This window comes from Xiphophorus couchianus, chromosome 14 (genome assembly GCF_001444195.1).
Source record: "Xiphophorus couchianus chromosome 14, X_couchianus-1.0, whole genome shotgun sequence".
NCBI classification, from domain to species: domain Eukaryota; kingdom Metazoa; phylum Chordata; class Actinopteri; order Cyprinodontiformes; family Poeciliidae; genus Xiphophorus; species Xiphophorus couchianus.
The window spans coordinates 10,158,904-10,176,555 of NC_040241.1; the positions used below are offsets into that span (position 1 = coordinate 10,158,904).

The 17,652-nt window shown below is 40.2% G+C and overlaps 1 protein-coding gene and 1 long non-coding RNA gene across 7 annotated transcripts in view; one reads left to right on the plus strand and one right to left on the minus strand.

Annotated features, from left to right (window-relative positions):
* Positions 1-17,652, plus strand: part of chd3 (chromodomain helicase DNA binding protein 3) — a 50,233-nt gene that overhangs the window by 11,308 nt on the left and 21,273 nt on the right. For 3 of the 6 annotated variants that reach the window (XM_028038842.1, XM_028038845.1, XM_028038841.1), the window contains exons 12-36: positions 46-177; positions 383-482; positions 1,267-1,458; positions 1,537-1,734; positions 1,841-1,978; positions 2,725-2,846; positions 2,947-3,120; positions 3,984-4,125; positions 4,642-4,773; positions 4,928-5,045; positions 5,485-5,609; positions 5,694-5,925; positions 6,289-6,473; positions 8,777-8,954; positions 9,210-9,296; positions 9,672-9,757; positions 10,943-11,076; positions 11,184-11,328; positions 12,723-12,885; positions 12,987-13,144; positions 14,456-14,651; positions 14,740-14,850; positions 14,925-15,056; positions 15,806-15,914; positions 16,817-16,949. In XM_028038842.1, coding sequence (XP_027894643.1) covers positions 46-177; positions 383-482; positions 1,267-1,458; positions 1,537-1,734; positions 1,841-1,978; positions 2,725-2,846; positions 2,947-3,120; positions 3,984-4,125; positions 4,642-4,773; positions 4,928-5,045; positions 5,485-5,609; positions 5,694-5,925; positions 6,289-6,473; positions 8,777-8,954; positions 9,210-9,296; positions 9,672-9,757; positions 10,943-11,076; positions 11,184-11,328; positions 12,723-12,885; positions 12,987-13,144; positions 14,456-14,651; positions 14,740-14,850; positions 14,925-15,056; positions 15,806-15,914; positions 16,817-16,949 — 3,622 coding nt within the window. The remainder of the gene's footprint in view (positions 1-45; positions 178-382; positions 483-1,266; positions 1,459-1,536; positions 1,735-1,840; positions 1,979-2,724; positions 2,847-2,946; positions 3,121-3,983; positions 4,126-4,641; positions 4,774-4,927; positions 5,046-5,484; positions 5,610-5,693; positions 5,926-6,288; positions 6,474-8,776; positions 8,955-9,209; positions 9,297-9,671; positions 9,758-10,942; positions 11,077-11,183; positions 11,329-12,722; positions 12,886-12,986; positions 13,145-14,455; positions 14,652-14,739; positions 14,851-14,924; positions 15,057-15,805; positions 15,915-16,816; positions 16,950-17,652) is intronic. The other 3 variants (XM_028038846.1, XM_028038844.1, XM_028038843.1) reach the window with 2 other exon arrangements.
* LOC114157711 (uncharacterized) lies at positions 13,439-15,853 on the minus strand. Its single transcript, XR_003598231.1, has 2 exons — positions 15,741-15,853; positions 13,439-14,111 (listed from the first exon to the last, which is right to left on the minus strand). It is a non-coding gene; the product is annotated as an uncharacterized LOC114157711 (long non-coding RNA).

The following is a 17,652-nucleotide window of genomic DNA, read 5'->3' on the forward strand; positions in this document are numbered from 1 at the left end:
ATGTGTGAGACGCTGCTCACTGTCCTCCACATGTCCCTCTGCCAGCGTGGATAAAAAGGGGATGTACCACTACTTGGTAAAGTGGAAAGATCTGACCTATGACCAGTGCACCTGGGAGAGAGATGACATGGATGTACCCGACTTTGAACTCCACAAGGCCAACTACTGGAGACACAGGTTGGACTGCACAGTCATGCTGAACACACACTGGTTTAGAAGCAAGAAAATACACAAAAGCTGATTTAAAAAGACCAAGGCTTCTTATATTAAGGGATTAATAAACGTATTCATTGTTAACTTTGCCCTATGTCACAAATCGTTCTTGATAGAATTAAGGCAGCATTAACAGAGTCTCAATGATGTCTTTGTTGTCTTTCAACAGGGACAACATCTTGAAGGAAGACCCCGATAAACCCAGGAAAATGATGAGCAAGGAGGGAGACGGTGAAGAGGAGGAGTCTCTTCCCTCCCCACTCACAGATGTAGGTGAACAATGGCTGCGGTTTCCTTAAAAAAACGTGTCTGCTTCCTGAACTCTACATTTTTCTGCAAAATTTGTAGAGGAAAACACTTTCAGAACTGTGTTTCGTTATGATTTCAGTCTCATTTTATGTGGATCGACTATTCTGACGAGATTCAGTTCACAGAGTTTCGACACAGTCTATAAAACTATATAGAAACGTATGGAAATGGGTATTTACCAGATGTGGAGAACTATGGAAACATTTTCAGACTATATTTTTTAATCATAATCTCTAATTACCATTTAATTTCTTCAATCTTTCTTACTTGTCTGTCTTTCTCTCTTTTTTTCCTTTGCATATTTCATATATAAAGCCTGTTTGCTATATAAATATTCATCATAAATTCATTGTAATAATTAAAATAAAGGTAAATCACTGAGAACTCTAGAGAGCTAAGTCTGAGAAAAGGACGGGAAATACTTATATTCCTTCGCTCCTTACCGGCCCCACATTTAAAACCTAAACTCTACTGGACCATCTGTCATAGTGAACCTTTGCGTTCTTGCTTGTTGGAAAATGTGAAAAAAATTTGAATTTGGAGAGAACCTGAATTTTTTTCCACATCGCTGAACACAGCTGTTATGACTTAACTGTATGAAACCAAGCTTCTTGTAAACTGATTATGATACTTTTTTATTTTAATGACTAATTGAGGCCTAATGATTTTTGACCGTTGTAGTAGTGTATCGTTGTAGAATGGAGTTAAATAGCCTCGCTGTTTTGTTGGCTGTCGTTGCTCCAGCCGACGATCAAATACGAGGAGCAGCCCGACTTCGTCACGGCGACAGGCGGCACCCTGCACCTCTACCAGCTGGAGGGCCTCAACTGGCTGCGCTTCTCCTGGGCTCAGGGCACCGACACCATCCTGGCAGATGAAATGGGTCTGGGCAAAACCATCCAGACAATCGTCTTTCTCTATTCACTGTTCAAGGAGGTACTGCTGGGATCGTTTCTGCTTTATCACAATACGGATTCTGTAAGGGGCATCAACACCAATCTGCTTTTCTTTCAGGGCCACACTAAGGGTCCTTTCCTGGTCAGTGCACCCCTCTCCACTATTATAAACTGGGAGAGGGAGTTCGAGATGTGGGCGCCCGATTTTTACGTGGTGACGTACACGGGAGACAAAGACAGCCGGGCCATCATCAGAGAGAACGAGTTCACGTTCGACGACTCCATCAAAACCGGAAAGAAGGCCTTCAAACTCAGGGTCAGATGGGACTAATGGTTGCTAACAACTCCGACTTGACTTTTTTTGTTGTTTTTTTTCAGAAAAGCATCCGTCTATTCTTCATCTGTTGTTTCCCTTGCTGCAGCGCGAGGCTCCCATTAAATTTCACGTCCTTCTGACCTCCTATGAGTTGGTGACCATCGATCAGACGGCGCTCAAGTCCATCGAGTGGGCGTGTCTGGTGGTGGACGAGGCTCACCGCCTCAAAAACAACCAGTCCAAGGTGCCACTCCTCTGTTAATGTCACTGTTAATGCTTTGGTTGAAACGATTAATCGGATTAACAGCGATTAATCGATTATTGAAATAATGGTCAACCAATTTAGTAATAGATTAATCGTTAACTAGACTATATGGACTTAAACGAAAGCCAGTTGCTGAAGAGCAGCATAGTCATAGCAGTCATTATGTCAAAACTGTACAAAAATTATATAAATTTTGCATTCCAGATAAAAAAACAACTCTTGTCTGTAAATATGTTCCACCTAGAACTATGCTGTTAGCTTCACCTGGCTCAAATTCTATAAAAAACTAAATCTCCTATTAAGTGCCTTTTGCTGTCCAATTATTAAATTGGTTGATGCAAAATTAGTCAAATAATCTACAAATGGTTAAGCGTGAACTAAAAGAATGCTGTGTTATTGCATTTTGGACAAAATATTTCTTTATTTAAAAAAGGAACTGAATTATTTGTTCATTTGCATTTTTAATGTGTTTCTAATATTGCCTAGAGAAGGCTTAAGTGGTTAAATGAAAAGTCTGCTGAATGTGCCCACTGTTTTATCTGATTAATCATCCGAACAATCAATTCCTAAAACTGTCTGTTATAGCCAGGATGTGTGATAGAAATGATCTTTCCTAAAGAAACATGCTGAAAGACTTCTTTTGTTAATGACGATAGAAGACGGATTTATCTTTTTCTGCACAACCATGATCAGTAGAGCTCAGTTCTTTCTTTCTGTATTTGTAGTTCTTCAGGCGTTTAAATGACTACAAAATTGACTACAAGCTGCTGCTGACTGGAACTCCTCTGCAGAACAACCTCGAAGAGTTGTTTCACCTGCTCAACTTCCTCACCCCGAATCGCTTCAAGTATGACTCTTTTTATTAAGCAAATGTTTTCCCTTAATAATCGTTATTAAAGTAGGATAAGAATGACAGTTTTTCATATCGAGTCTCTTCTTCTGCACAGCAACCTGGAGGGCTTCCTGGAAGAGTTCGCCGACATCTCCAAAGAGGACCAGATCAAGAAGCTCCACGACCTGCTGGGGCCTCACATGCTGCGGAGGCTCAAGGCCGACGTGTTTAAGAACATGCCGGCTAAGACCGAGCTGATTGTCAGAGTGGAGCTGAGCCCCATGCAGAAGTACGTGTCACACAAATAACCAGCTTAACAACTAAATGCAACGGGTGTAGCAGTAGATGTGTGTGTACCATAAGTCACAGGTGACCGTGACTTATTAAGAAGGTGTACACGTGTTTTTATTGTGTTTTGAAAATAAGCCTTGAGATGGTGTTACCTTGAGTTAAGACACTCCGCACCAAACTAATGCCAAAATAGCTAGAAATGATGAAGCACAGTTGATTGGAGAGCCACACGTTTGGTTTTGTTTACTGCGGCATACAAAAGATCTTGTAGCCATGCTCTTATGGCAAGACATTTGTGTTTTTTATTCTGTGTCCTTGCTACAAAGTGTCATTTTTGCCTTCTGGTTACTAACTTGCTGTACGTGCTTTGCTACGTCTGATACAGTGTAGCTAATGTCATAAAATATCAGGCACCAACACACACTGAATTAAACCCTATGGATCTTTCTTTTACATGTCCTTACACGGTTGTAAACATTTTTAGCTTTGCTTTTTAATTTTACTTGAAGTTAAGGCTAGAGAATTTCAAAGAAACATTAATTAATACGTTTGCTCTATTGTCATAAGAAGTAAATTTCAGTTTTGGACTTAATAAAATGTTTGCTTGACAAATAGCCTTTAGGGCATTATTTAATTCAAACTGGATGAAAGTTTTCGACATGTTTATTTTTGTGTTTTTTCAAAAATGCAAAGTGAATTTAACAGGACTTCATTAGAGTGCTTCTCACTAAATACGATTAATTCATTTCATTGTCCTTTTTTTCCCCTGAGTGTTATTTACTCGTTAAAAGAATTTTGTTTTGCTTTGCATGATTATTTTTTCCTAATTTCATGGCTTTGTTGTTTTGCTTTGAAAAACAGGAAATACTACAAGTTGATTTTGACCAAGAACTTCGAGGCTCTGAACTCGAAAGGCGGAGGAAACCAGGTGTCTCTGCTGAACATCATGATGGACCTGAAGAAGTGCTGCAACCACCCGTACCTCTTCCCTGTCGCCTCCATGGTGAGAGCAAAAACATAGTTACATGAACATAAGAAAAACATATATACAAAATTAAAACTCTTTCTAAAACCTAGAAAGTTGAAGTTTGTTCTTCAAATAACCAACTTTGTTGAGCAAATAACTTTAATAAACCTGAACTTGCTGTATGGGGACATCCTGTGGTAAGATGTGGTAGCGCAAGTCACAATACAACGAGATATAATGTTGACGTTTTCGAGAACGTCAACATTTTTGGTAACTAATTACAACATTATAACTAATGACAAATCTTGATGTTATTCTTTTATTTGATCTTTGCAGTCATTTTATAGTCATTTTTTCTGTATGAAGCTGCGAAATCTTTATTCATGGTGATTTGTTTCCCTTGTGGCTGACTCACTTACACAGAAAGGTCACTGTAAAGACACACCTTGGTTGTATCCTGTAGCTGTTTGAACTCCCCAGCCCTAAATTCAACTGGCAAACTCAAATGAGTCGCCTAGTGTTAGCTCTTTTGTTTTACACGTGTTCTTGCAGGAAGCCCAGAAAACACCCAGCGGGGCGTACGAAGGCTCGGCCCTCACCAAGGCCTCTGGGAAGCTGACGTTGCTGCAGAAGATGCTGAGGAAGCTGAAAGATCAGGGGCATCGAGTGCTGGTCTTCTCACAGGTAGAAAACACACACAGACCCTGGAGAAACACGGAGAAACACATCCACATTTATGTTTTCTGAGCACTTCATGAACACATTCTGACGTTTCAGCAGCAGACTGCGATTTCAGGATGGGCGATCAAAGATTTCCTCTGTATCTTTTTTTTTGTAGATGACTAAAATGCTGGATTTATTAGAAGATTTTTTGGACTATGAGGGTTACAAGTATGAGAGGATTGATGGAGGCATCACAGGCGCACTGAGACAAGAGGCCATCGACAGATTCAACGGTAACACAGGAGAGTCATTATTATCATTATTAGGGCTGTAGTGATGCATCAGAAGTTACACAATATTAGGTTCAGATGTTTTGAAAAACAACAAAGAGATCCCCTTTTTGCACTTAAATAAAGTCCCCATCTGTGTTTATTAAAAATGTTCTGTCAGTTTCTTAATTCCATCCAGGTTTCACTTCAGCGTTCTGCATTTTTCAATAACGTTAAAAAGCATTGAAATTAAAAGATTTTACACCTTAGTGTTTTAATAAACATCCATTCAGTCAATTACACAGTCGTGTGTTTATTAGTGTTTAGATGTTAACTTCATACTGCCTTTTTGCATACCATGGCACATTTTATTTCTGTTGATACAATCCCAGTTATGCTGGTATTTAAAGTGCATTGACTCCACATTTATTTGCATTTTTTATTCTGCCTCTCACACTCGCAGCTCCCGGAGCGTGTCAGTTTTGCTTCTTGCTCTCCACCAGAGCCGGAGGTCTGGGCATAAACCTGGCTACGGCCGACACGGTCATCATCTTCGACTCTGACTGGAACCCCCACAATGACATTCAGGTGCAGTTCAGCTCCTCCACAGTAAAGGTTTTCGGTATCACCTTTATTCGCTCCTTAACAGAAACGGGGCTGTTTCCCGTGCAGGCGTTCAGCAGAGCTCATCGCATCGGGCAAGCCAACAAGGTGATGATCTACCGCTTTGTGACGCGAGCCAGCGTGGAGGAGCGCATCACCCAGGTAGCCAAAAGGAAGATGATGCTGACCCACCTGGTGGTGCGGCCAGGTCTGGGATCCAAGGCCGGCTCCATGACGAAGCAGGAGCTGGATGACATCCTCAAGTTTGGGACGGAGGAGCTCTTCAAGGATGAAGGAGAAGGTGAGGAAATGACGCGTGTTGGGATGGACTTTTAGCGAAGCCTGCTCTGCTGATTGAAACTATATCAACTGAAGCGATTAATCGGTTTAATTGTGATGAATCAATCGAAATAGCTGTCAACTAATACTTCGATTAACCGCCAACTAAAGAATACAGTTAACAAGTGCATGTTTCTAAATGTATTTCTAGTATGTAAAATAAGTTTAAATAATTAAATGAAAAATCTGCAGAACATGACAATTTCTGTTCTCTGATTAATCGTCACAATAATCGATAGAATAATCGATTGCTAAAATAATAATTAGCTGCAGCCCTAATGTCAACAGAACCCTCTATGAGCTTTTATGACTCTGCCTCTGCCAGGTATGAAGAACAACTCTCGGGACAAAGTTGAGGATGAGGGCAGCGTCATTCACTACGACAGCACCGCCATCGAGAGGCTGCTGGATCGCAGCCAAGACGCCACGGACGACTCGGACGTCCAGAACATGAACGAGTACCTGAGCTCCTTTAAGGTTGCCCAGTACATGGTCCGAGAGGAGGACAAGGTGAGATGGAAGCAGGAGCGACACAGTCACAAAGTTGTACTGACGTGTACTGAATGGATTGCTTCCTGGCAGGGCTAAAGAGAATTTTGGGGTATGCAATGTTGTATTGTTTGTATTTCGGATGTTAGAGTTAAAACAAACTCTTTCTGTTTGCACACACTTGTCACAAACAGTGAAAGTTCTGGTTTAGAGTTTCTTTTACAATTTGCATTACTTATACACACTCAGAAAGATGGAGAGACCTAGAGTTCTCTAGAATTGAGGATGCAGAGCAGAATCATCCAAAATAAACATTTTAATTTATTTGGTCTTCGGCCCAGAAACTGTATACACTCCAGGGAGGCTGCTCTGCTGCAGATTAATGGCAACGCAGTCGTTTTCTTTCCAGAGAATATTAGTTAACCTAGAAATTAAACGCTGCCAAGTTTATCCTTTGTATCATTTGACACTATCTCTATATCAGGAGTCATATTGCAAACTTCCTGGAAACTACAATGAGAAAAAAAAGAGCTCTTCTTCTTATTAAAAGGCAATGATGATAAAAAAAAAACATCTGACAAGTAGCATGTAAAAGATAAAGACTGTGTCAGAATAAATTGGTACCATGTCGATGAGGGGCGTTTTTGCCCAGTTTCTAACCCAGCACCAGTTTTGCTGCTGAAACAGGAGGAAAGTGTCTTTCAACAGGAGGTGGAGGCGGGCTCATTGGTAACAGCAGCCAATCAAAACATGTGGTACGCCATGTTTAAAAGTCCAGAGGTTAGGGTTGCTTTAAAAAAAAAACCACAACCGAGTGAAATCACTGTACTTAAGCAAAAAGAGAAAGTTTGATTAACATCATTATAACTCAGGCTGGTCTCTTATCTTCACCTGTCAGAGACTTTAAATACGTCAATACGCTATTTATAGCCGTGCCTAAAACTTTTCCCTGATTTCATGAATGTTTTGGTTTTCTAGCCGCCGGTGCAGATGAGCAGTCAGATGATTAGGATTGTGCAGCATTCACAAGCACCACTTCGCTTGTTGTTTGAAACGGCATTAATAAACTAAGGTGCCAGCAGTGCATCTGCTGGCAGGAATACCGCGGCTCCAACATGCTGCAGGGGTCACGAGAATAGCACTAGGCTTGTTTACATCACCTTTATCTGACAGAGTTCAGTCAGTTTATGTGTTAATCTAAATTATAAATCTTCCTCTCATGGCAGAAGTAATTATAGAGCGATGCAGGGTGATGATGAATCCAACGAGTTAATTAGACTGCAGGCAGGCCTCAACACATCCAAACTTTTTATAGCTTTTAAATAATGTTTTTAAATTCAGTCAAGACAGAGGTTGGTGTCTTTGGACCAGAACATCTAAAAACAGCTGTACTTACTGACTTTGGATGGGATTAAATTGACCTCCACCAATGATGTCAGGAACCTTGGCATCATCTTTGACCAGATTAAACCTTCAAATTCACCATTAAACATGTTGGCTTTTAATTCCTATTGTATCCAATGCTAAATTGTTTTCAGGTTGTCTAACCAGCTCCTGAACATTAGTCTAGTCTTGTAGCAGAATCTCAGTTTGAGTTGCAGATCTGCTGAGTCATTGGGTCACATTGTAGATATGGTGGTGCCTATCTACAATAGATATATCTACAATGGCAGATATATGGTAGATTCTAGATATACATATTATAGATATGTATATTGTTTAGCATTTCTCGTGACAAATTTCTTATCACGACAAGAATTTTGATTTATCATTATTATGATCAATTCTAATTAATGATCTTTAAAACCTCCCACCCCCAGCAATGTCTTTATTCTCAGAATTTATAGTTTTACTATGTTTTCCACACTTTGTTCAATGAAAGCATCAATAAATACCAACAAATTTGGAAATACAGTTTAGTGCAATTTAGTGATACAAATTACCCTGGGAATATTTTTCAAAAGCGTTATTTGTATTTCTATGACTATAGTCACGGCCATACGGTTACCTAAAAAAGATGTAATAAATAGTTCTTAAGACCTTTTGTGATAGCAACCTTTATTGCTATCACAATAGTACCACAAAATATCATGATAAAACGTCAAGTCCATATCGACCACAAATGATATTGAGGGTCGTTGTGTTGGAAGGTGATCTCTCACCTCAGTTTGTTTTAGATTTCTGCCACAAATCCAGTGGTGCTCTTACCTTACTTGCTTCTTCCCCGACGTGACTTCTGGCAAACCGTCCCCGCTACTGCACATTACAGTACGATGCCTCAGTGAGTCTAGATAATTAGCCTCTTCCAATCTGTGTGCTTGTAGATTGAGGAGATCGAGCGGGAGATCATCAAGCAGGAGGAGAACGTGGACCCGGATTACTGGGAGAAGCTGCTGCGGCATCACTACGAGCAGCAGCAGGAGGACCTGGCCAGCAAGCTAGGTAAAGGGAAGAGGAACCGCAAGCCTGTGAACTACAACGACACTGCGCAGGAAGACCAAGGTAATGACCGGCTTTGGATCTGGGGAGGCTCACATAAGTTTGGCAAAGTTCTACCAGCTGTTTCACGCTACTGATGCTGTAGGAAGAGGATCAAGCTGGTGTTTAAGAAAGAAATATTGTTTAGGACAACCCTAAGAATAACTGCAATTTACTGGATTGGTGTTTTACTTGAGAAGTTTGGGGGTGTAAGGCATTATTTGCAGAGTGGAAGGGAATGGGCCTGGCCTATTGACAAAGCACCGTGTGCTGTTTCAGAGTGGCATGCTGACATTTCAGATAACCAGTCCGAATACTCCGTGGGCTCCGAGGAGGAGGATGAGGACTTCGACGATCGGCCAGAAGGTAAGGAGCGATAAAACAAAGAACGAAATACAGAAGACGACACGTGAAAGTCGATAGGAAACTGCTCGTGAAAGATTGTCCGACACACTCGCAGGTCTGCGTTGAATCACAGTCTGACTTTGATTTAGTCGTTGCGGCTTTTTCTGGCAGAAGTGCATGAGTTAGACTGCCAAGGTTTCCAACCATCTCCTACAGGAGAGAGATAGAAGAAAAAACTTAAATCATATCAGGAGTGTGTTTTTTTATTCCTTGACATCCACTCGCGATAAATCTAGGGATAAATCTGTAACATAATGTTAATAATCTCTCCTCCCTCTCAGCTAATATTCCTCCTTGGCTTGTCACACGATTTCTGTTGGCTGCTCTTGTTCGCAGGTCGGAGGCAGTCACGTCGTCAGCTGAGGAATGAGAAAGATAAACCTCTGCCTCCTCTTCTGGCCAGAGTGGGAGGCAACATAGAGGTCTGTCCACCAAACCAACAAGTCCTTCTTCAACTTCTGGGCTGTTTGATTGTGATTATTTTGGAAATGGGTCTAAACTGGCTCTCTGTTTATTTCATAATTAATGTGAAAAATCTTATCTTAAACTAGAGTTCACTGTAAAGCTAATCCATCTCCAAAAAAAAAAGTGAACTTTCTTGTTTATCCTGATAGTAGTGTAATTATATTGGTCTCCATCGCTCATGTTTTGACTCTAAGTTTATTTTGTCATTATCAAGTTGTTGAACTTTCTCAGAAAAAACAATTTTTGCATATATAATAACATCTCCTGGAGCTACATAGTGCCTTGCAAAAGTATTCACATCTCTCGGAATTGTTTTAGATTTTTTTACGTCACAACCTTAACCATCAGTACTTTTTGCTGGGATTCTGTGTGATCCCAGCAAAAATTGAAAAGTGGAAGCAAAATGATGCATAGTTTTCAATTGTTTGTATGAATACACATCTGAAAAGTGTGGAGTGCATTTGTAATAAGTGATCTTGAGGAAATATTTTGTTGAACAACCTTTGAGTGCAAATCTTTTGGGTACTGCCTCTAAAAACGTTGCACTTTGATAGGCTGAAGTTTTTATCGACTAAAAAGTTTGATTTTGATCTCATCTAAATGGAACATCTGTCCTCCATAGATTTACTGTGTTTATTGTTAAACAGCTGAGACCAGATTTGATCTCTAATAGCGGCCCAGGCAGAATCCTCCTGAGCTGTGGATGTCTGCCACTCCTCCCGAGTTATCTTTGGCTCCTTGGCTTCTTGTCTGATTAATGGTCTCCTTAGCCAACCTCACAGTTTAGGCAAGTAGCTGTATCTTGGTGGGTTGAACTTCTAAATTTAATTGTTCATGCTGGATTTAGGGGTAAAGAGCGTTTTAATGCAAAGGTACATCACACTTTTTAGATGTTTATATACAAAAATCTTTGAAAACTATGAATACTATTTCTCTGACTCCACAATTATGTCCTGATTTGTCCCTGTATGCCATAAAGCCTCAGTAAACTACAGTGAAGTTTGCAGTTGTGTGAAAAAATGGAAATAAGTTCAAGGGATTTAGACACTTTTACAAACTCCAGGTGTTTTTTCAGCTTTTCAGCTGTTCTCAGCGCCACCTTTACTTGTAGAAAAATGAAATGCTTCTTATTCCCTCAATAGGTTCTTGGTTTCAACACACGGCAGCGCAAAGCTTTCCTGAACGCGGTGATGCGTTGGGGTATGCCGTCTCAGGACGCGTTCTCATCTCAGTGGCTCGTTAGGGACCTCAGGGGAAAAACTGAGAAAGAATTCAAGTAAGTGAAAAGAACAAAACAGCTGGCATCAAATATGCTTATCCTCATCTGACTGAGTATTTTTTATTTATTTTTTATCAACGTATTGCCCTTTCTTTTTCACGCAGAGCTTATGTGTCTCTCTTCATGCGTCACCTGTGCGAGCCGGTCGCCGACGGGGCCGAGACGTTTGCCGACGGCGTCCCCAGGGAGGGCCTGTGTCGGCAGCTCGTCCTGACGCGTATTGGCGTCATGTCTCTGGTCAAGAAGAAGGTCAGAAAATGAAAGATGGGCAGAACAGAGACAGTTGTGACCACATTTTAGTTCTGTTCATCTGAAACAGGCAGTCTGTCTAAAAGACAAATGGAGAACATGTCAGGTTTATAGGTGTCAAATGAAGATTTCCTTTGGCTAGTTTTGTTAGCACACAGAGTGTTTGCACATCCGTTAAGTCTTAAAAAGTCTTAACTTCATGTGTATAAAATTGAGGCATTTTAAATATCTTAAATTCATTTAGGAAATTAGTTGGCCTTTAGTATGTTAATCACAGGTCTTAAATTTTGTCTAGACTGGACTATTAAATCTTGTATATTCTGTTTTATGGGGACTTTTCAGAAAATGTCTGAGTTGTACTCAGACATTTTTATTGGATTCCTCCAATAAAGGCTGCTGCTGAGGCTACCGATATCTCACTGCTAACATCCCCTTGCCAGCTAGTTAGCTAGCTAGCATTTTTGTGTCCATCACGATTAAGTGCAAATTTATCACCTTTTGGCTGGACAAAATGCATAAATTTCTGTGGACATAAGTCTTGCATTCCATTCATAATGGTTGTAAAAAGGTCTTAAATTTGATTTAGTGAGGCCTGCAGAAACTCTGTTGTAACTAAAAAACCAAAAAGACAACATCTCCCTCAAAGAACACACAGTTCTAAACAGTCTGACCAGACTTAAAGCCAATTTGATCTTTCCTGGAGTTTTTTTGCCCATTCTGTTTCACGATCATCATGCAACACCATGGGATGATGTTTAGTCTAACTCTGCCCAAAGAATGAGACCCTCCTGATCACTAGCAGCAGTCTGGAGCTTTTAGAAATGAGTTTTTAAACAAACGCTTCAGACCGAGGGCGACTGCGGCTCGGGCGACAGTGTTGGCTGCAATGTGTCAAGTACAAGCACAAAATAAATAATTGTGATCCAAACTAAAATTTCTGTAAATAAGCATTCTAGAGGTGCAGCCCCCGAAACAGAACGAGGTTGGATTCTGATATTTAAAATTCAACGTCAGTCAGAAAACAACTTTAGTAAAAATGCATGTTAACTGGTTAGAAAAACTAATTGTTGCAAGTGGATAATAAAAAGAATCACACAAATTCCAAACTTCTTTCTTGCAAAGACCTCCAGCGAGTTGTTTTGATTTCTGCAGCTTCCAGTTTGCCAGTTTATTTTGCTTCATTTAAAAATCTTCCACCCAATTTGCGGTCCAACCTGTTTAGACCTGCAGCCGTCCTGATCTGCTGTACCAAGGGGAAATGTTTGATAATCTGCCAAGTCCAAATGGCATGCCTCTGGTTTATTTAGGAAAAAAAATTGTAATTGATAAACTATGCACGTCTCAGGCTTTTATTCAATTTATGTTTTGCTCAGTTTTGGCTTTCTCGTGTTCAGATCCAAGAGTTTGAGCACATCAACGGACGGTGGAGCCTTCCGGAGCTCAAACCCGAGGTCACCGTTGACAAATCGTCCTCGCGGGCCTCCTCTCCCGCCGCTAAGACCGCGACTCCCACACCCGACGCAAGCTTCAACAACACGCCATGCACCTCGAAGCCAGGTAGCTGACGCGACGGGCTGTAGATCCAGCAGGGGGTGCTCTAAACTCAAGGCACCCAGAGTGTACTTATCGTTCACGTTTGTTTGTCTGAACACACACAGCGACTCCTGCTCCATCGGAGAGGCTGGAGAAGAACGGGAAGGAGGGCGAAAAGGAGGAGGAGAAGGGGGACGCTGATGCCTCTGCGGAAAAGGAGAAAGTGAAGGAGAAGGAGCAACAGAGAGAGGTGTACGGCAACAAGACCGGCGACGCTGAGGAGGTGAGACAATGTCCCTAAAACCCCAACCACACAGCTGGAGTAAGAAGAAAGTCTAAATTATGTGAGATTGACAGAAAAATTAAACTACCGGAAAATATTTTCCTCATTTTCACAATTAAAGCATAAACTTTTATATATAATTATAGGCTGGTGTCAAACAAGGTGAAAGTAAAGCTAACACATCTAGTGGCCATTTAAGCCTCAAATATAGGCTTTTTAAACAAGGTAAGATGATATATGACACAATACTTCGCAAAGGTATTCACAACCCCTTAAACCATTTAACATTTTCCGTCTTTACAAACACAAACTTCATTTATTGTTTTTTTATTTATTCAATCAGTCATCAAATAGTTTTTCACCCATACTTCAAAACACAATAAACTTGACAACAACTTGACTGAAACCGTGCAGACAAAAGCACGAGGTTCATATATTTATGCCTGTTCTACACATCAAATTAAACAAAATTAATATAAAAAGCTCAAATCATATCACTTCTTGTATATAAATCAGTAAAACAGTACAGAAAGGAAACAAAACAATCCACAACCAAAACGGATGCAACACAATCTCAAGTTATTTAACTGTAAAGCCATCAAATGTTTTCTTTCTCTAAAATTTTGTGAAAACCCAATAATGAACAACACTCCAGTAGGTTGACTCCTAGGCCAAGAATATGACCTTTATGCAAGAGCTGTAAGGAGTAGCCCGCTGCTAACAGGAAGTTAAGAGTTCCCATTATCAGTTTACCGTAACCCACATAGGGAACACCGCAAATATGTGGAAATAGGTGACCGGATCAGATCAGGTCAAAATGAGACACTTTGGTTTCCATGGAAAACTTTACATGTGACGAGAAACTAACACATTATCAGTTGTATGGCGATACACGGTGGTGGCCGCATTATGCATTTCTTCTGGAGTGACAGGAAACAAGATCAGAGTCGATGGGAAGCTGGATGAGCTAAATAGAGGAAAGGAAGAAGAAACTGTGTTAGAGGTCACAGCAGATAAACAGAGTTACAGGGGAGAGGTTTAGCTCAAAACATGCTGCGATCTCAATAGACTTCAGCTGTAATTGTAAAAGAAATTCATAAGATGTCTTGTAGGTTTATTACATAAAATCCTAATGAATATAGACTTCAGTTCGCACTTTTATACTAATGAAATCTGAAAAGGTTTTGGGGAAATTTGGAATAAACCATTAAGTTCCACAATCAGATTTGCTCATGTCTCTTAAAATATCTTAAAAGCTTTGCGTAAAATTTTTAAATATACTAAAAATGATTGTGTCACTCTTCTTGGCAGCTTTCATCCTCAACAAAAGAATCGTCGCAGAAGGCATCTCCAAGTCAAAAGATGGATGGCAAAGAAGAGAGTACCACCAAAGAGGATGACATGGAGGAATCGACCGAGTCTTCAGCCGCCACATCAGAGGAGAACAAACAAGAGGACAGTAAAGAGGAGACTAAACAAAACACCGACGTTACAGAAAAGAAGTCAGGTAAATCACGTTTACGGTGCTCCACATCGATGGATAAAAATAATTTTAAAAAAAGATCTGTGTGACTTAAGAGAGTTTGTACTTGCAGAGGGAGAGAAGCCTGGGGAGGACAAGGAGAAAGAAAAGAGGGATGAAATGCGAACATCTTCAGAGGCAACAGAAGCCAGGGAAAAAACCGAGGCGTCTGACCTGAAGAGAGGTGCAGTGCGCTGCTTAAAAATGCTAAAATAAGTTTGTTATTTTTGTCTAATTAGGTGTCTATTTTTGTAACAGAAGAGGTCAAAGGTGAAAGGGATGCTGGGAAAGAGATCAAAGCATCCAAGGAGGAGACGACAAAGGGTAATGGGAAGCCTCAGACCGAGCGGCCGCGCTTCATGTTCAACATCGCAGACGGCGGCTTCACAGGTCAGCTCTGTTTTTTTTTTGGCTTTTATAGAAGAATATTTTGTCAGTCACTAAAAAAATATCTTATGATTCAAGTAACGTTGTTGAAACAATCCCTGAGCTTCACAATATAAGGACTTACAGATACAGATGAGGGCTGCACTGCTGTTGTATTGTAGAAGCATTTGTCTGTGTGGATGTGTGATTTCAGCTGTCTACACATGACATTTGATGAAAATAGAGAACTAAGAATGAAGCAACATCTTTGTAAAAGTAGATTGTGTTATGTTGGATGATATTTCATGGGAAATGCAGTGTCATACTTCCAGTTATTAATGACTCAAACGTCTTTAATAGGAAAAACTCCTAAATTTGGAATGACCGCATGTTGTTCACAGTATATTTACTAGTTCTCTTTAATAGTCACGTTTTTCAGGAAAATGCATTCAATCTCTACTTTTTTTTTTTAAAGAAAAACATGAGCTCATTTGAAGAGAAAGGCGTAATTCAGGAAATACTTTTAACCGGTTGACCGAAACATGCGTGCAGTTGTCTAAACAACATAAAATGTGCCACTTATATAAACATATGAAACATAAGTCCTGCTTTCAGAGGGTTCCAAATTAATATCACCAAGGAGCCAAATTTGCCCTGAACCTGATCATGAACCCAGAAAAGCTGCGGGTGTGTGGCGGAAAAACACACCTGCTGCAGTCGGGACTCTGGAAGGTAAGCGATCTGAAAGCGACCTCGTTGTTTTCCTCCTGCAGAGCTGCACACTCTCTGGCAGAACGAGGAGCGGGCTGCCATCTCCTCGGGTAAGATGAACGAGATCTGGCACCGTCGACACGACTTCTGGCTGCTGGCGGGAATCGTGGTGTATCCTTGACAGCGGTTGCCCGGGTGATGACCCCGCTGTGTTTGTTTATGGGGGTTTTTTCTACTGGAAGTCAGAAAGGCAGCTTAATAAGTCAACAAGCCAGAAAGAGCTTTGTAAACGGCAATATGTGTCTGCTAGAAGTTGATGTTGTTCTATACAGGCAGGTTTTTTAAATTAAACTAGTACCAGAGTGTCCACGCATCCTTAAAAAGTCTTAAAGTTGCGTATCTAAAATTAAGGTCTTAAAATGTCTTAAATTCAATTTTAAAAAGTACGTTTCCCAGGAAAAACATTAATCACAGATCTTAAATTTTGTCCTGGCAAAGCCATTTAATATATTATGTTATATAATTCTATGTGGGAGGTTTTTTTCTTGCAGGACTTTTCTGTGAGGCAAAAGTTTGAGTTGCTCACAGACATCTTCACTTCATAGCGTTCTGTGACTCGAGGTGGTTGAGGCTACCATTAACTAGCTGCTAATATAAGCTAATTGCTAATACTAGCTTATATTAGTAAGTATTATCTGATATAAACTAACATTAGCTTATATATATTATCATTTGCACAAATTTATCATAAGTGCCAATGATAAATTTGCACTTATCATGATTAAGTGCAAATTTATCACCAATTGGCTGGACTAAGTTTGTACATTTCTGATGAGATACAGGTCTTAAATTCTATTCATATGTCTTAACAATATTTGCTAGCTGCAACCTAGTAATATGAGTTAATAATATACATAATACACATTTATGCTATGATTTGTCAGTACAATAAGCTATCGTCTCTAAATACTAAGTCAAAATCAGAAGTTGGGACATTCACTTTAGTTGAAATTTCCAAACAGGAGCTCCTTCTCTGACTCAGACAGTTTAACAACCCTTGACCTGTTCACCAGACACGGCTACGCTCGTTGGCAGGACATCCAGAACGATCCACAGTTCGCAATCGTCAATGAGCCGTTCAAGTCGCAGGCAAATAAAGGAAACTTCTTGGAAATGAAAAACAAGTTTTTGGCTCGGCGTTTTAAGGTAGGACTTTTTTTTTTTTTTACGCTTTGCGTTTGATGTCTGATATTAGAGACATGCCATCTAATTTATCCAAGTTATTTTTTTTTCTTCACATTTTCACTTCACAAAAATAAATTATTTCTATTGCTAAAAAAAAAAGGGCTAAAATGTCTCAGCATCTTCCGTCACCTGACTGCGTCCAGTGGTTGTATGACGGATGCCCTGAGACCCACATATTGACTGAGTGGTACTGCTGATCGCTGCACTTCTGGAAGGGCTCTCATCCTGTTTTTGAGCGGTTCGCATGTTTCAGATCCTTCCCTCAACATCCTCATTTACTGCATCTCCCTCTCCTACTGTTTCTTGCCATCTCCCTTTACCAAATTCTTCAAGTTTTTCTTAAATCTGGTGACAACAGTGCACACACACGCAAAAAACCGGAAAACTTCTCATAAATTTCCCTCCAGGATGCCGTCAGCTGTGATTGGTTGTGCAATACGACTCTCTGTTTTGGAACACTGCTATATATAGCCAGGTTTTCCTGGACTCACTACTAATTCACAGTTTGTCTGAATTAGTCATGAAATGCCTGCAATACAGTTGTAAACAAGAGTGGATTTGCTGACAAATATGAGATGAAGTTTATATTTTTTGACCCAGGCTCCTAGGTTTTCTTTTATTTATGTTTGATGTATTCACATTTTTTAACAGTGTGCCAAAAAAT